The 15,036-nt window shown below is 41.0% G+C and overlaps 1 protein-coding gene across 6 annotated transcripts; it reads right to left on the reverse strand.

Moving 5' to 3' along the window:
- Positions 1-9,415: 9,415 nt before the first annotated feature.
- On the reverse strand, positions 9,416-14,763 carry LOC119363109 (rhamnogalacturonan I rhamnosyltransferase 1-like). Of its 6 annotated transcripts, none has more exons than XM_037628414.1 (10): positions 14,193-14,763; positions 13,956-14,094; positions 12,824-12,905; positions 12,639-12,715; positions 12,468-12,522; positions 12,070-12,350; positions 11,903-11,964; positions 11,769-11,836; positions 10,065-10,146; positions 9,416-9,829 (listed from the first exon to the last, which is right to left on the reverse strand). In XM_037628414.1, the coding sequence occupies exons 1-8, from the start codon at positions 14,198-14,200 to the stop codon at positions 11,788-11,790; spliced, it is 753 nt and encodes a 250-aa protein (XP_037484311.1). In that variant the 5' UTR covers positions 14,201-14,763; the 3' UTR covers positions 9,416-9,829; positions 10,065-10,146; positions 11,769-11,787. The 6 variants fall into 6 exon arrangements, with proteins under 6 accessions (XP_037484311.1, XP_037484312.1, XP_037484313.1 ...); XM_037628415.1 differs by having other exon boundaries at positions 10,065-10,200; positions 12,164-12,350; positions 14,193-14,762; XM_037628416.1 differs by lacking the exon at positions 10,065-10,146 and having other exon boundaries at positions 12,164-12,350; positions 14,193-14,762.
- Positions 14,764-15,036: the final 273 nt, after the last annotated feature.

Consider the following 15,036-nt stretch of genomic DNA (forward strand, 5'->3'; position numbering starts at 1 on the left):
TCACGAAGTAGGCGGTCTCCTTTCCCTTACAAACTCCTTGGTTCAACTCCACAATCTTGACGGAGGCTCCCAAGTGACACCTAACCAATCTAGGAGACACCACTCTCCAAAAGGTAATAGATGGTGTGTTGATGATGAACTCCTTGCTCTTGTGCTTCAAATGATAGTCTCCCCAACACCCAACTCTCTCTCACAGATTTGGCTATGGTGGAAAGATTATTTGAGTGGAAATCAACTTGGGGAAGGCTAGAGATCAAGGTTCTTGTGGTTGGATTGGAATGTCTTGGTCTCAACACATGAGTAGGTGGTTCTCTCTCAGAAAATGAGTAGTGGAAGTGTGGGCACGTTCTGATGGCTCTCTCACAAATGGAGAAGGGGGTGGAGGGGTATATATAGCCTCCACACAAAATCTAACTGTTACACACTTTTTACCCAACTCGGTCAGACAGAATAGAGAAACTCTGTGAGACTGATTCAGTTCAAAATGTGAACATTAGGAATCTCGGTGGGAACGACGAGATCAAATCAGTGGGACCAATGTGCTAGGGCTAGGGCAAAACCTTATCTTGGTGAGACCGGTCACATGAACTCGGTGAGACCGATTTCAGCAATTAATCAAACAAAGAGTTAGTCAAGCAAACTCAGTGGGACCGATCACTCATTTCGGTGAGACCGAAATGTTATGAAAAGGAAACAAAGAGTTTGCAATTCAAACTCGATGGGACCGATCGCTCATTTCGATGACACCGAAATGTTATGAATGGAAACAAAGAGTTTGCAAAGCTATCTCGGTGGGACCGAGAGCTGTATCAGTTTGACCAAATTGATTAGGGTTTCTCGCTATGGCTATGTCAAGTGAACTCGGTGGCGCCGGATAGATCAAATCGGTGGGGCCGAGTTTGATTTTAGGTTTTGGACAAATGGGGAAATGAGAAAGTGGTTGAGGATTTTGGAGAAATATCACTAAGCATTTTGGGCAAGCATGCCATTAAGCAACACCTCATCCCCTTTTAATAGTATTGGCTTTCCTATGGACTCAATGTGATCTTGGATCACTAAAATGAAAATGAAGAGTCTTGAGCCTTTGCCAATCTTTGTCCTAAGCATTTTGAGGGGTCCACATCTCTAGTACATGCCATGCCAATCATTGAACTTTCTGAAACATTTAACTTGAATGGCTATTAGTTCAATAAGCTACATGTTGTTATGAATTACCAAAACCATCCGGGGATTAGTTGCACCTTCACACGCAACACTATGTAAACGGTACTTGCACACAAAGAACAAATACTTGCAACCCGACGTAAAAGAGGGGTTGTCAATCCCTCCCAGGTAAAAGGATAGATAAAGTTGTAGTGGATTGGATAAAAGATCTCACGGGAACGTGAGATAAAATAAATAATAAAAATTGCAGCAAGGTAATTTTTGGTTTTTGGATTAATAGATCTGAAAATAAAAGCAAATAAAGATAGATCTCGAAGGCAAATATCATAAAGAAGAAACCTGGGGTCGTAGATTTTACTAGTGGCTTCTCTCGAGAAAAATAGCATACGGCGGGTAAACAAATTACTGTTGGGCAATGGATAGAACTTCAAATAATTATGACGATATGGGCATCACGTCCAAGATTAGTAGACCGACTCCTGCCTGCATCTACTACTATTACTCCATACATTGACCACTATCCAGCATGCATCTAGTGTATTAAGTTCATGGGAAAACGGAGTAATGCAATAAGAACGATGACATGATGTAGACAAGATCTATTCATGTAGGAATAGACCCCATCTTGTTATCCTTAATAGCAACGATACATACGTGTCATGTCCCCTTCTGTCACTGGGATTGAGCACCGTAAGATCGAACCCATCACAAAGCACCTCTTCACATGGCAAGAAAAATCGATCTAGTCGGCCTAACTAAATCAAAGATTCAAAGAAGAAATAAGAGGCTATAAGCAATCATGCATATAAAAGATCAAAACTCAAATAACTTTCATGGATAAAATAGATTTGTTCATAAACTCAAAGTTCATCGGATCCCAACAAACACACCGCAAAAAGAGCTACATCAAATAGATCTCCGACAGACCATTGTATTGAGAATCAAAAGAGAGAGACAAAGCCATATATCTACTAACTACGGACCTATAGGTCTACAATGAACTACTCATGCATCATTGGAGAGGCACCAATGATGATGATGAACCCCTCGTGATGGTGTCTAGATTGGATCTATGGTTTTTGGAACTTGCGACGGCTGGAATTGTGTTTTGTCGACTCCCCTAGGGTTTTTGGATTTTCGGGGTATTTATAGAGCAAAGAGGCGGTGTGCCCAAGTGGGTTATGCTCCCCTCAAAGCCCCACTTTGGTACTTCCTTGGCCCAACTTGTGTCTTCTAGTCCAAAAAAATCTCCAAAAAATTTTGCTGCATTTGGACTTCGTTTGATATTGATTTTCTGCGAAGTAAAAAACAAGCAAAAACAGCAACTGGCAGTAGTCACTATGTCAATAGGTTAGTGTTGCTATAAAATGATTGTAAAACATCCAAGAATGATAATATAATAGCATGGAACAATTAAAAATTATAGATACGTTGGAGATGTATCACACCTTACATGGTTTTGCCCCTCTAGTTACATAAACGTCCCGAGATGGGCTCAACAATTAAGGCCCATTGGGACTCCATGCTCAAGTTCCGCTCAGGACTAATATGAGTCTGAGTGGTCCACTCGGATCCCATTCGACTGAACTAGTCAGATATGAGACACTTACCCTGTCGGATTCTCCATGCTTGCGTTCTTTGTTGTTGGTGTGCTTCCCTTATCACTGCCGCGAAATCCACCGATGTTCAGCATCCCGAGACGCAGATCCAGTGGCGCCACCCTCTGACATCATCGACCAAAGCAATAGATAGTGCATAATGGTGATGCATCCTAGTGGATGTGAAAATTAAAGTGAGCGACGAGGAACCTAGAGTTATTTTTTTGGAATGGGTGGGGAATTGACTGCACGAACCAGGAACATATTGTTGTTAGAGATCACAGTTTCAGGTCTTACCACTAGATGCACAGTCACGACATCAGACAGATACTTGGCGAAGCACACACTACAGGAATCAGCTTATTTGTCGACCGCCATGGCAGACGGCAAAGGCACCAAAGGCGGACGGCAAAGCTCTTTGTTTTCTGCCACCGACAGCAAAGCTGTCTGGCAAAGAGGACGACGGTAAATAGGTCTTTGCCATATGCTTTCTCGACGCGGACGTCAAAGAACGTTTGCCATTTATGGCTGATAGCAAAGAATTCGGACGGCAACGCACAGTCGTTACCCACATTAGGTGGCTAACGGCAGACTTTGTCGTCCCCTTTGCCGTCTACCACGAACGGCAAAGAAACCATATGGTATAACTCCTAGGTTGTACAGGTTGCTGCCACATGGTCTGTTTGTCGTCCGTGGCAGATGGCAAAGAGGCCTTTGCCATCGGTGGCAGACGGCAAAGAGGTTGCATTGTCTCATTTTTCTGTTTTTTCTTACATCCAAGAAATTTCACAGCAAAATATATGATATATATATATATATATATATATATATATATATATATATATATATATATATTCACAGGCACAACAGACATATGACATATCCAACACACAGGTTTCATCATACATACATAACCAACACATAGTTCCATCCATACATATTACAATAGTTCCACATTGTTCATCCAACACATAGTTCCATGCATCCATATAACAAGTTCCACATTATTCACTGTTACAAACGAAAAGCATAAAGGGGAAACAAACACTCCATCCAAGCAAGCTTTCGTGAAGTGAATGAAATCTGCAAAATTGGAAACAAGAAAGTTAGAAGAAGAAGAACTGAGAATACTAAGGTAAAATGGAGCTAACCTAGCTAATTGTGCCATTTTTTAGTGAACTAAGCATATTATGCCATTTTTGATATAAAGCAGCTTAGTATAGGTCATTATTGAGCTAACCTAGGTAACTAAGCATATTAGAGCTAATTTAGAGCTAACTTATGTCATTTTGTAGAAGAAGAAGAAGAAGAAGAAGAAGAAGAAGGTTTTACCCCTTTTCCTTCTCATTCTTCTTCCTTTCTTCTTTATTTTTCTTCTCTTCTTCTATTCTTTCTTTTTCTCCCCTTCCTTGTTTTTCTTCTTATTATTCCTTATTTGTGTCATTTTAGAGCTTACATAGGTAATGTTGGAAATATGCCCAAGAGGGAATAATAAAATGGTATTATATTTCCTTGTTCATGATAATTGTCTATTGTTCATGCTATAATTGTATTAACCGGAAACCGTAATACATGTATGAATACATAGACCACAACATGTCCCTAGTGAGCCTATAGTTGACTAGCTCGTTGATCAATAGATGGTCATGGTTTCCTGACCATGGACATTGGATGTCATTGATAATGAGATCACATCATTAAGAGAATGATGTGATGGACAAGACCCAATCCTAAGCATATAGCACAAGATTGTGTAGTTCGTTTGCTAGAGCTTTTCTAATGTCAAGTATCATTCCTTAGACCATGAGATTGTGCAAATCCCCTATAACGTAGGAATGCTTTGGTTGTATCAAATGTCACAACGTAACTGGGTGACTAAAGGTGCACTACAGGTATCTCCGAAAGTGTCTGTTGGGTTAGCACGAATCGAGACTAGGATTTGTCACTCCGTATGATGGAGAGGTATCTCTGGGCCCACTTGGTAATGCATCATCATAATGAGCTCAATGTGACTAAGGAGTTAGTCACGGGATCATGTGTTACGGAACGAGTAAAGAGACTTGCCGGTAAGGAGATTGAACAAGGTATGGGGATACCGACGATCGAATCTCGGGAAAGTAACATACCGATGGACAAAGGGAATTGTATACGGGGTTTATTGAATCCCTGACATCGTGGTTCATCCGATGAGATCTTCGTGGAACATGTGGGAGCCAATATGGGTATCCAGATCCCGCTATTGGTTATTTTCCGGAGAGGTATCTCGGTCATGTCTGCATGGTTGCTGAACCCATAGCGACTACATACTTAAGGTTCGGTGACGCTAGAGTTATAATAGGAATAGTATGTGGTTACTGAAGGTTGTTCGGAGTCCCGGATGAGATCCCGGACATGATGAGGAACTCTGGAATGGTCTGGAGGTCAAGATTGATATATTGGACGAAGGGTATTGGAGTCTGGAATTGTTTTGGAGGTACCGGGTGATGACTAGTGTGACCGAAAGGAATTTCTGAGGCCCCAACAAGTGTTTGGGGGCCTTATGGGCCAAGGGGAGGGGACACACCATCCCACTAAGGGGTTGTGTGCTACCTCTTGAGCTTGCCTTGGTTTTTCCCTTGAAGAGGAAAGGGTGATGCAGCAAAGTAGCGTAAGTATTTCCCTCAGTTTGAGAACCAAAGTATCAATCTAGTAGCAGACAACCCACAAGTCACCGAATACCTGCACAAATAATCAACAACTTGCACCCAACGTGATAAAGGGGTTATCAATCCCTTCACGGTCACTTCCAAAAGTGAGATTTGATAGAGATAGATAAATGGTAAAGTAAATATTTTTGGTTTATAGATCGGAAAGTAAAAGATTGCAAAATAGTAGATTGGAAACTAGTAAGATGTAAAAGAGATTCAATATAATGGAAAAGAGACCCGGGGGCCATACGTTTCGCTAGTGGCTTCTCTCAAGATAGCAAATATTATGGTGGGTGAACAAATTACTGCCGAGCAATTGATAGAAAAGCGCAAAGTTATAACGATATCTAAGGCAATGATCATGAACATAGGCATCACGTCTGTGTCAAGTAGACCGAAACGATTCTGCATCTACTACTATTACTCCACACATCGACCGACTCCTGCCTGCATCTACAGTATTAAGTTTATAAAGAACAGAGTGACGCATTAAGTAAGATGACATGATGTAGAGGAATTAACTCAAGCAATATGATGAAAACCCCATCTTTTTATCCTCGATGGCAAAAATACAATATGTGCCTTGATGCCCCTACTGTCACTGGGAAAGTACACCACAAGATTGAACACAAAGCTAAACACTTCTCCCATTGCAAGAAAGATCAATCTAGTAGGCCAAACTAAACCGATAATTCGAAGAGACTTGCAAAGATATCAAATCATGCATATAAGAATTCAGAGAAGAACCAAATAATATCCATAGATAATCTGATCATAAATCCACAATTCATCAGATCTCGCCAAACACACCGCAAAAGAATATTACATCGAATAGATCTCCAAGAACATCAAGGAGAACATGGTATTGAGAATCAAAGAGACAGAAGAATCCATCTAGCTACTAACTATAGACCCGAAGGTCTATGGTAAACTACTCACGCATCATCGGAGAGGCAATGGTGTTGATGAAGAAGCCCTCCGTGATCGAATCCCCCTCCGACAGGACGCCGGAAAAGGTCCCTAGATGGGATCTCACGGGCACAGAAGGTTGCGACAGTGGAAAAGTGGTTTCGTGGCTCCCCTCGACGTTTTCAGGGTATAAGAGTATATATAGGCGAAGGAACTAGGTCAGGGGAGCTACGAGGGGCCCATGAGGGTGGGGAGTGCGCCCTACCCCCCTAGGCACGCCCTCCTTCCTCGTGGCCACCTCGTTGCCTCTCCGACTTCATCTCCAAGTCTTCTGGTTTGCTTTCGGTCCAAGAAAGATCATTGCGAAAGTTTCATTCCGTTTGGACTCCATTTGGTATTCCTTTTCTGTGAAACTCTAAAATAGGCAAAAAAAAACAGAAACTGGCACTAGGCTCTCGGTTAATAGGTTAGTCCCAAAAATAATATAAAATAGCATATAAATGCCTATTAAACATCCCAAACAGATAATATAATAGCATGCAGCAACCAAAAATTATAGATACGTTGAAGACGTATCAAGCATCCCCAAGCTTAATTCATGCTCGTCCTCAAGTAGGTAAATGATAAAAACAGAATTTTTTATTTAGAATTCTACCTAACATATTTATCCATGTAATTTTCTTTATTGTGGCATGAATGATCATATCCGCAAGATTAAAAACAAAAGTTTAATATTGATATAAAAACAATAATACTCAAGCATACTAACAAAGCAATTATGTCTTCTCAAAGTAACATGGCCAAATAAAGCTTATCCCTACAAAATCATATAGTTTGGCTATGCTCCATCTTTGTCACACAAAATATTCAAATCATGCACAACCCCGGTTTCAGCCAAGCAATTGTTTCATACTTTAGTACTCTCAAACTTTTTCAACTTTCAAGCGATACATGAGCGTGAGCCATGGACATAGTACTATAGATGGAATAGAATGGTGGTTGTGGAGAAGACAAAAAGAGGGAGATAGTCTCACATCAACTAGGCGTATCAATGGGCTATGGATATGCCCATCAATAAATATTAATGTGAGTGAGTAGGGATTGCCATGCAACGGATGCACAAGAGCTATAAGTGTATGAAAGCTCAAAAAGAAACTAAGTGGGTGTGCATCCAACTTGCTTGCTCATGAAGACCTAGGGCATTTGAGGAAGCCCATCATTGGAATATACAAGCCAATTTCTATAATGAAAAGTTCCCACTAGTATATGAAGTGACAAAATAAGAGACTCTCTATCATGAAGATCATGGTGCTACTTTGAAGCACAAGTGTGGAAAAAAGGATAGTAACATTGTCCCTTCTCTCTTTTTTTGATTGGCTTCTTTGGCCTCTTTTTTGCTTCTTTGACCTCTCTTTTTTCCTCACATGGGACAATGCTCTAATAATGATGATAATCACACTTCTATTTACTTACAACTCGAAAAATTACAACTCAATGCTTAAAATAAAATATGACTCTATGTGAATGCCTCCGGCGGTGTACCGGGATGTGCAATGAATCAAGAGTGACATGTATGAAAGAATTATGAAAGGTGGCTTTGCCACAAATACGATGTCAACTACATGATCATGCAAAGCAATATGACAATGATGAAGCGTGTCATAATAACGGAACGGTGGAAACTTGCATGGCAATATATCTCGGAATGGCTATAGAAATGCCATAATAGGTAGGTATGGCGGCTGTTTTGAGGAAGGTAAATGGTGGGTGTATGGTACCGGCGAAAGTTGCACGGCACAAGAGAGGCTAGCAAAGTGCTTATAATCCATGGACTCAACATTAGTCATAAAGAACTCACATACTTATTGCAAAAATCTACAAGTCATCAAAACCAAGCACTACGCGCATGCTCCTATGGGAAGGGTTGGTAGGAGTTAACCATCGCGTGATCTCGACCTCCATACAAAGGATGACAATCAAAGAGATACCTCATGCTTCAAATTTGTTACACAACGGTTCACCATACGTGCATGCTACGGGACTCACAAACCTCAACACAAGAATTTCTGAAATTCACAATTATTCCAATAGCATGACTCTAATATCACCATCTTCATATCTCAAAACAATCATAAAAAATCAAACTTCTCATGGTATTCAATGCACTTCATATGAAAGTTTTTATTATATCCCTCTTGGATGCGCATCATATTAGGACTAGTTTTATAACCCAAGCAAATTACCATGCTGTTCTAAAGGACTCTCAAAATAATATAAGTTAAGCATGAGAGTTCAACAATTTTTATAAAATAAAGCCACTGTCGTGCTCTAAAAAGATACTAGTTGACCCGTTGCGCCAAATGGCGCAGAGACCCGCTGAAGACATATTGTCGATGAAAATAGTTTCATACTGCAAGAACCTTGAACTAAACCATGGTATTTTGTAAACATGTTAATTGCGTTGTTTAATAATAGTCTGGGAAAAGGGAAATTTTGCATAATATGAATATGTTCAATCTGAAAAAATGGCCACTATAATGAGGTAGTAAAGTTGGCATGGTTGTATTTTTTTAGCAAGTTTGAAATGATGGTTATCATGATGATAAATTTGTGCATGCATATATTTCTTGGGATGATGAGAGAGTAAAGCTGGCTTGGCTATATTTTTTTAGCAAGTTTGAAAACATGCAGTATGATGAGAAAGCAAAGTTGGCATGGTTGTATATTTTTAGCAAGTTTGAAAACATGGTTATCATGATGAAAAACTTGGGCATGCATATATTTTTTGGAAAGAAGAGGGGAAAAGATAAGAAACCTAAGGAAAAAAGATATAATATAGTCGGTTTATCTTAAAATAGTTGATTTATTTTAATAGCATAGAGTGAAAGCCGAAACAAAAAAAAATAGTTGGTATGAAAAATGAAGATAGAAGTGTTTTGAAATGTTGTCTCTCTCGATAAAAATCGGTAACAAATTTAATCCCCTTCAATTAAAAAATATAGGTTTGTTGTCTACAATAAGATGTACATGCACATTTTACTTTGGTAGCGTGGAGTCTAATTCAAAACCACATCGGGTTGAAAATATACATATTTTCAATAATCTTTTGTTTGAGCAAGTACACACGATAAGAATTAGACCCTTCTATATTAAAAAAAGATACATATCCTTTGCCTAATATTTGCCTGACAAAATGTCCATCAGATGAATCAATCAAATAGGAGGAACTGGGGAGTATTTCAAACCAAAACAAAGAATTGATCCTAACTACGTGAAGTGCATTAGCTTTAAAGCCTCTGAATTATTTTGTTGCTACTCCACCAGGAAAGTGGAGGCCTTCAAGAATCAAAAGACACCACTTGAGCTCTCTTCGGTCTCATAAGCCCTGTTGTTGTTTATATCCTTAACCCCAAAAGGTTGCCTCTTAGCATCTCTGTTGTTTTCTTGATCCTTATTAGGTGTCAGAATATCCTGAAGAAAATGCAGTTGATATCATATTATCATTAAATAAATCCATAGTTAACATGTGGATCGTGGGGAATGGCGAGATTCCATATTGGGGTTTGCAACATGAATAAAAGACCACTAATTTACAGAAGGAGAAAAAATGCCTGAACACCCTTAAGAAAGGCCATGACGACGCACTAAATATTTCGAAATGAGAAGTTATTTTGTCGTCAAAAGAAAAAAAAGATAAAGCACAAACCTTTTTCAAATATGTTCAGCTCGGCCCTCAAGAACAGCTGCAATAACTACACAAGCACCAGTCCCAATAACAACAGTTGCTCCTACAGTCCAGATCATACAGTTTATTTTGTATATCCACTATATGAAAGAAATGCCTGGAGATAAAAGGATATCTCACTGAAAATCATCATACATTAGAGTTATTTACATTATGGGTTAATAATGTTTTCGAGGACCAAAACATGTGTAACAAATGCAGATAAAGATTTACTTGGTATTAGAACAAATCACACAGATTCAATCTTTGCTCAGTAAAAACTGAGGAAGAACTCTATAACTATCCTAATCTGCACTGATCATTGCATTATATCAATATTCCTCTTTTACAGAACTAAATTTCGACAACCATGTAAGCTCTGAACGTTGTTCTTGATTAAAAGGCCAAAAGGATAAACAAATGGAATAAGTCTCGCTGGGTAATTTGGAACAACTGATTCAACTTCTATAATTTGAACCTGCTAACAAATGATTTATTGCATAATTTGGACTATTGTACAAAATTTAAGAGTGGAACTAATTGCTCAGTTTCTATTTTTTTTTACTTGGCACACCCACTGAATAAGGTGAGCTCATTCTCTTAAGCAAATAAAACAATGCTTGGGAAAATGCTTAGAAACAGTAGTAGCAAGTTCAAGATCAAGTTGGATGATGTAAGCATGTTTTAATTCAATAAAGCTAGCCATGATGGCCTTTCCTAAGAAAAAGTTAAAGATCAAGTTGGACAGAGTAAGGTCTAAATGGCATCTCCCTTTTTATAGAAGGCAAAAGATCTTAATGGCCTCGTGACTGAGTAAGATGTGTAGATGGAGAAACCATGCGTATGAAGCTGCTCAATACAACTTAACTGAATTCACTAACTTTAAGTAACAATGAAGAAAGAAGAAAGCATTCATAAAATGCAGGTTCTCTCTTCTTTGAACATATTACATGACTCGGCATCTTCTTGTAGGAAAGAAAAAAAGCAAAGAGAGAAGGATAAAATAAGAACAAAGCCATGAACAGAGCATCGAGGAATCAGTATAACAATTTTGAAATACAATAATTTCGAAATCTTGCAAAATCATAACAAAAATTTCAGGAGTTATGAACAATTAGAAATACATTATACTGAAGGTTTAGTAAAAATATGTCTTTTGGATTGAGAAAATATATAGTTGCAGAAATTTTGCAAATCAACACATAACAAGAATCTAAGGCTCTCTAGACTCCTTTTCCTTGCTAAATATGCACGCTTTCCATGGAATTTTTTTCAATATATTTGTTCTATAAACAAATGCTTGCTTTCTTTCCTTTTTATGAAGCAGGTCGCATGCCATCAAGAGCCCAACACCGAACAGCCAGAGCCCAGTCACAACAATCATGCACGCAGCAGCAAGCCAGCAAAATAACACAACAGGTGCCCAGACACATACACATAACTAAGCCAGTAGTAACCAAACACCCAACAAGAACTTGTAGCTAGCAAGCGAGCGCTACGACCAAGTATGTATGATGCTACCACCAAGCCAGCCACAACAATCATGCACGCAACGGCAAGCCAGCAAAAAAATACAATGGGTGCCCGGACACACACAACACTAAGTCAGCAAGCACACACACAACAAGAACCTGTAGCAATCAAGCACGGAGGATAGGAGGACAACTGGGACCGGAACAAAATTACCTTGCTAGCGACGGGATGCCTAGGCGGAAGCGACTGGAGGCGGTGGCAGCAGCGAGCCCAGGCAGCAGCTGCGCAAGCATGAGACATGCATTTCATTAGTTGGCAATGGAAGCATCCATCATACTCATACATACCTTCGTTTCTTTATGAGCACTCCACTTCTCTGCCTCACCCCGTTGACCTCCACCTCAATAACCTGGTCGATCAACAACACATGATCCATGGGGTGATGATAAACCTTATATAAATATATATATCTGAAAATGGACGGGAGGCAGTGCGGAGTATTAGATTTCTGAACTCTGACGGCCCGATGAGCCAATGGAAGAAGGGGATGGTGAGGGCAGCATTGAACACGTAGGCCCAGCACCGGAATGGACCATCCAGAGGAGCACCTCAAGGACGGCCTCCTGCTGCTGGGCCTGCAAGCACCTCGCATACCACCTTCTCCTCCTCGACACCCAGCTCTTCTTCCTTCTGGCGAACTTCTGCATCTTGCGCGCGAACATCCCATCAAACCGTGCTCGAGCGGCTCATCCCTGTACTCCGTCTTCTCCAACATTGGCCGAGACCTAATTTGTCCTAGCAAAAGAAATCACATCATGAGCAAAAGAACAAATTTGCAACTAACAATTCAAATCGAGATTTATCCATTAGCTGTCCTAAAATACATAAATAGAAGGGTTTCTAATTGCCCACTTGAGCGTTTCAAGCTAATGCCGGAATCCATGGGTAGAGCGCCAGCATTACATATCTGCAAAAGCAAAGCAGCAGTAACCTTAAATCTCTCAGCTATGTTGCCATGAACACATAAAACTTGCATGATGAACTATGCTACTTTAGAGACAAAGTTTCATATGTTAATCATACTGCACTTCGTTGTTGGGACAAGCCACCATTGCACCGGACACGCAAGTACCCATTGCTCTCGGATTCAGTTGGTGGGGCTGCAAGTAGAGAAATTGCATTTCAGAATTTCATTTTGCCATCACACAGAATGGCATAAGACTGGACCAGTAACTTCTGGTTCTGGGAGGATACAGATAAGAACTCACGAGGCCAATAGGTGCGTGGTGCAGAAGATGCTCTCCAACCATTTGAATCTGCAGTTCTCCACAACTGATCTACAACAAAATCCTTGAGTAGGAGCACTGATGTCAATACAAGATATAATTTGGTAAAAAATTAAATGACCATTGTATATCCAATTCAATTCCATACATTTAGCATAAACCAATCTATAGGTCAAATGAATTGAAACTGAAAATATAAGTGATGCACCAAAAATTTATCTAAGAAAATTGGTGCATTTCTTTTTCGGAGTAACATTATCCTTATCCATCAAATATTATGTGCCAGAACATGATGGATAGGACCATACTTTGTGCTGGCTTAATTTTAATATTTATTTGTCAATTTTCTTACTCTAGTCTTTTTCATTAGGATTAATAAGCAGTGGTGATGCATCACTTCCCTAACAGCCCACAGCTGGCAAAACTTGAGGTTATGAAACATCATGTGTCAGCTGTCAATTTTATAAATGTCCTTATATTTATGTCGTAATCTGGTGGCCAGCATGATTTCAATGTTTACAGGCCTACTCCCTCCCACAATATAAGATGTTTCTGCAAGCTGTTTTTGCTTGCAAAAACGTCTTATATTGTGATACGGAGTGAGTACTATATAACTGATTGTTTACATTTCTCAAATTTCCATAGGAACATTAAGTTACATCCTTGGGTGCTGATTAAGCAAACTAATAGTTATGGAGAAGTTGGATCTTACACAATTTTGGAAAGAACTATCGCAACTTGCCACAGTCTGCAGGTAATAAGCCTATCGGTAGTAATACTCTGTACCCATATTAGGTGGTTCTGCATTGGATACAGTTTACCATCTTGCTTACGACCTCTTTACCAAGGAGTCTGTATTTGTTAAATATTATTATACTTGGCAACTATTTCCATCCGTTTCAAACAACAACATCATTTACGCTCAGGCCGGCATATATGCTAAATTAATTTGTTTTAAAAGTTCCATTAGAGATTTGCTCTGTGAAGTGCCTTGGTTATATAGCACCGGCACCTGGATAGCCATAGCATCTCAGCCTTCACTTTAACTCTCATGGCATTGCTATCGGCCTTCCCTAAAACACCAAGCAGAACAAACATCACACAACTAAATCACCTGGACCCTGTGGGTGCCGAAGAGGACAACGGAGGAAGAGGACCAGAGCCAGATGGTGCCAGTAACCAGCACCGCGACCGCGACCCACAGCTGCGCCTGTGCACGGTGCCGGTGCACCAACGCTTCGCTGCCGAGGCCCCTGCGAGCCAATCAAATCAGCAGAAGGAAGTAGAGCACAATGGGGGGAAAACGGGAAAGCAATTGGGGGCGGATCGCCGCCGGAAGCAGGCGGCTCGCCTGCGCATTGGGATCAGGCGGTTAGGGTTTGGTTGTGCCGCGTGCGAGGGGGTCGGATCTTTGGCGGAGCTCCACCCTCCGCCTCAACCCTAGCTGCCACTCCGACTGCAGGCTGCAGCGTGCTCCGAGGCGTGAGGAAGGAGATGAATCGATTGAAATCAGACTGCGACACAAAAGGCATGATTTAGGGAAATAAGTCGCGTCCAGGTCGGGCCCGTCCTCTCCGGCGCCGGCCGATGACCCTCTCTCCTGTCAGCCTCCGCACCTTCCTTTCCTCTTTCCTCTCTTTTTCTCCCTCCTCTCCTTCCTTCTCTCTCTCCCCCTCATTTTGTCTCTCAAGCTAGGGTTCTTGCGCGAGGAGGGGCGCAGGACGACGCCTCGCCGGTGTAGGCCGACGCCGGCCGGTCACCCTCTCCCGTCCGCTACTGGACCTCCCTCTCCTCTCCTCTCCCCTTTCTCTCCCTCTCATCTTCCTATCTCTCTCTCCTAGGATTCGTGCGGGATGAGGGGATCGGAGTGTGCACGGCGTGCGGGACGAGGGGATTGGGTTGCGTTGGGTGCGGGCACGGCGCGAGGATGGGACAAATTCTCTCTCACCCAGGGGCCGCTTACGACACGAGACGAGCCCACTAGTCATTGGACAGAAAAATGAACCGTAGGGTGAAAATAATTTAACCGCAAGTAAAGATCCAACGGCTCAGGCACGCCAGAAAGGCAGATCGAACGGCCGACGAAGCTCCAATCGGGGGAGCATCTTGGAGGTGAGTTGGCTAGCCTCTTTTTTGTTTTAAATAAGTAAAGTACTAGAGCAATATTGGTTAGCTCAAAAGATATAAGTGAAGCA

This window comes from Triticum dicoccoides, chromosome 2B (genome assembly GCF_002162155.2).
Source record: "Triticum dicoccoides isolate Atlit2015 ecotype Zavitan chromosome 2B, WEW_v2.0, whole genome shotgun sequence".
Taxonomy (NCBI): Eukaryota; Viridiplantae; Streptophyta; class Magnoliopsida; order Poales; family Poaceae; genus Triticum; species Triticum dicoccoides.

Coding starts and splice junctions, on each gene's coding strand:
- LOC119363109 (XM_037628412.1), bottom strand. Junction 12,523..12,638: donor TGTCCCAACAACGAAGTGCA/GTATGATTAACA, acceptor TTGCTTTTGCAG/ATATGTAATGCTGGCGCTCT. Junction 11,837..11,902: donor GTGCTCATAAAGAAACGAAG/GTATGTATGAGT, acceptor ATGCTTGCGCAG/CTGCTGCCTGGGCTCGCTGC.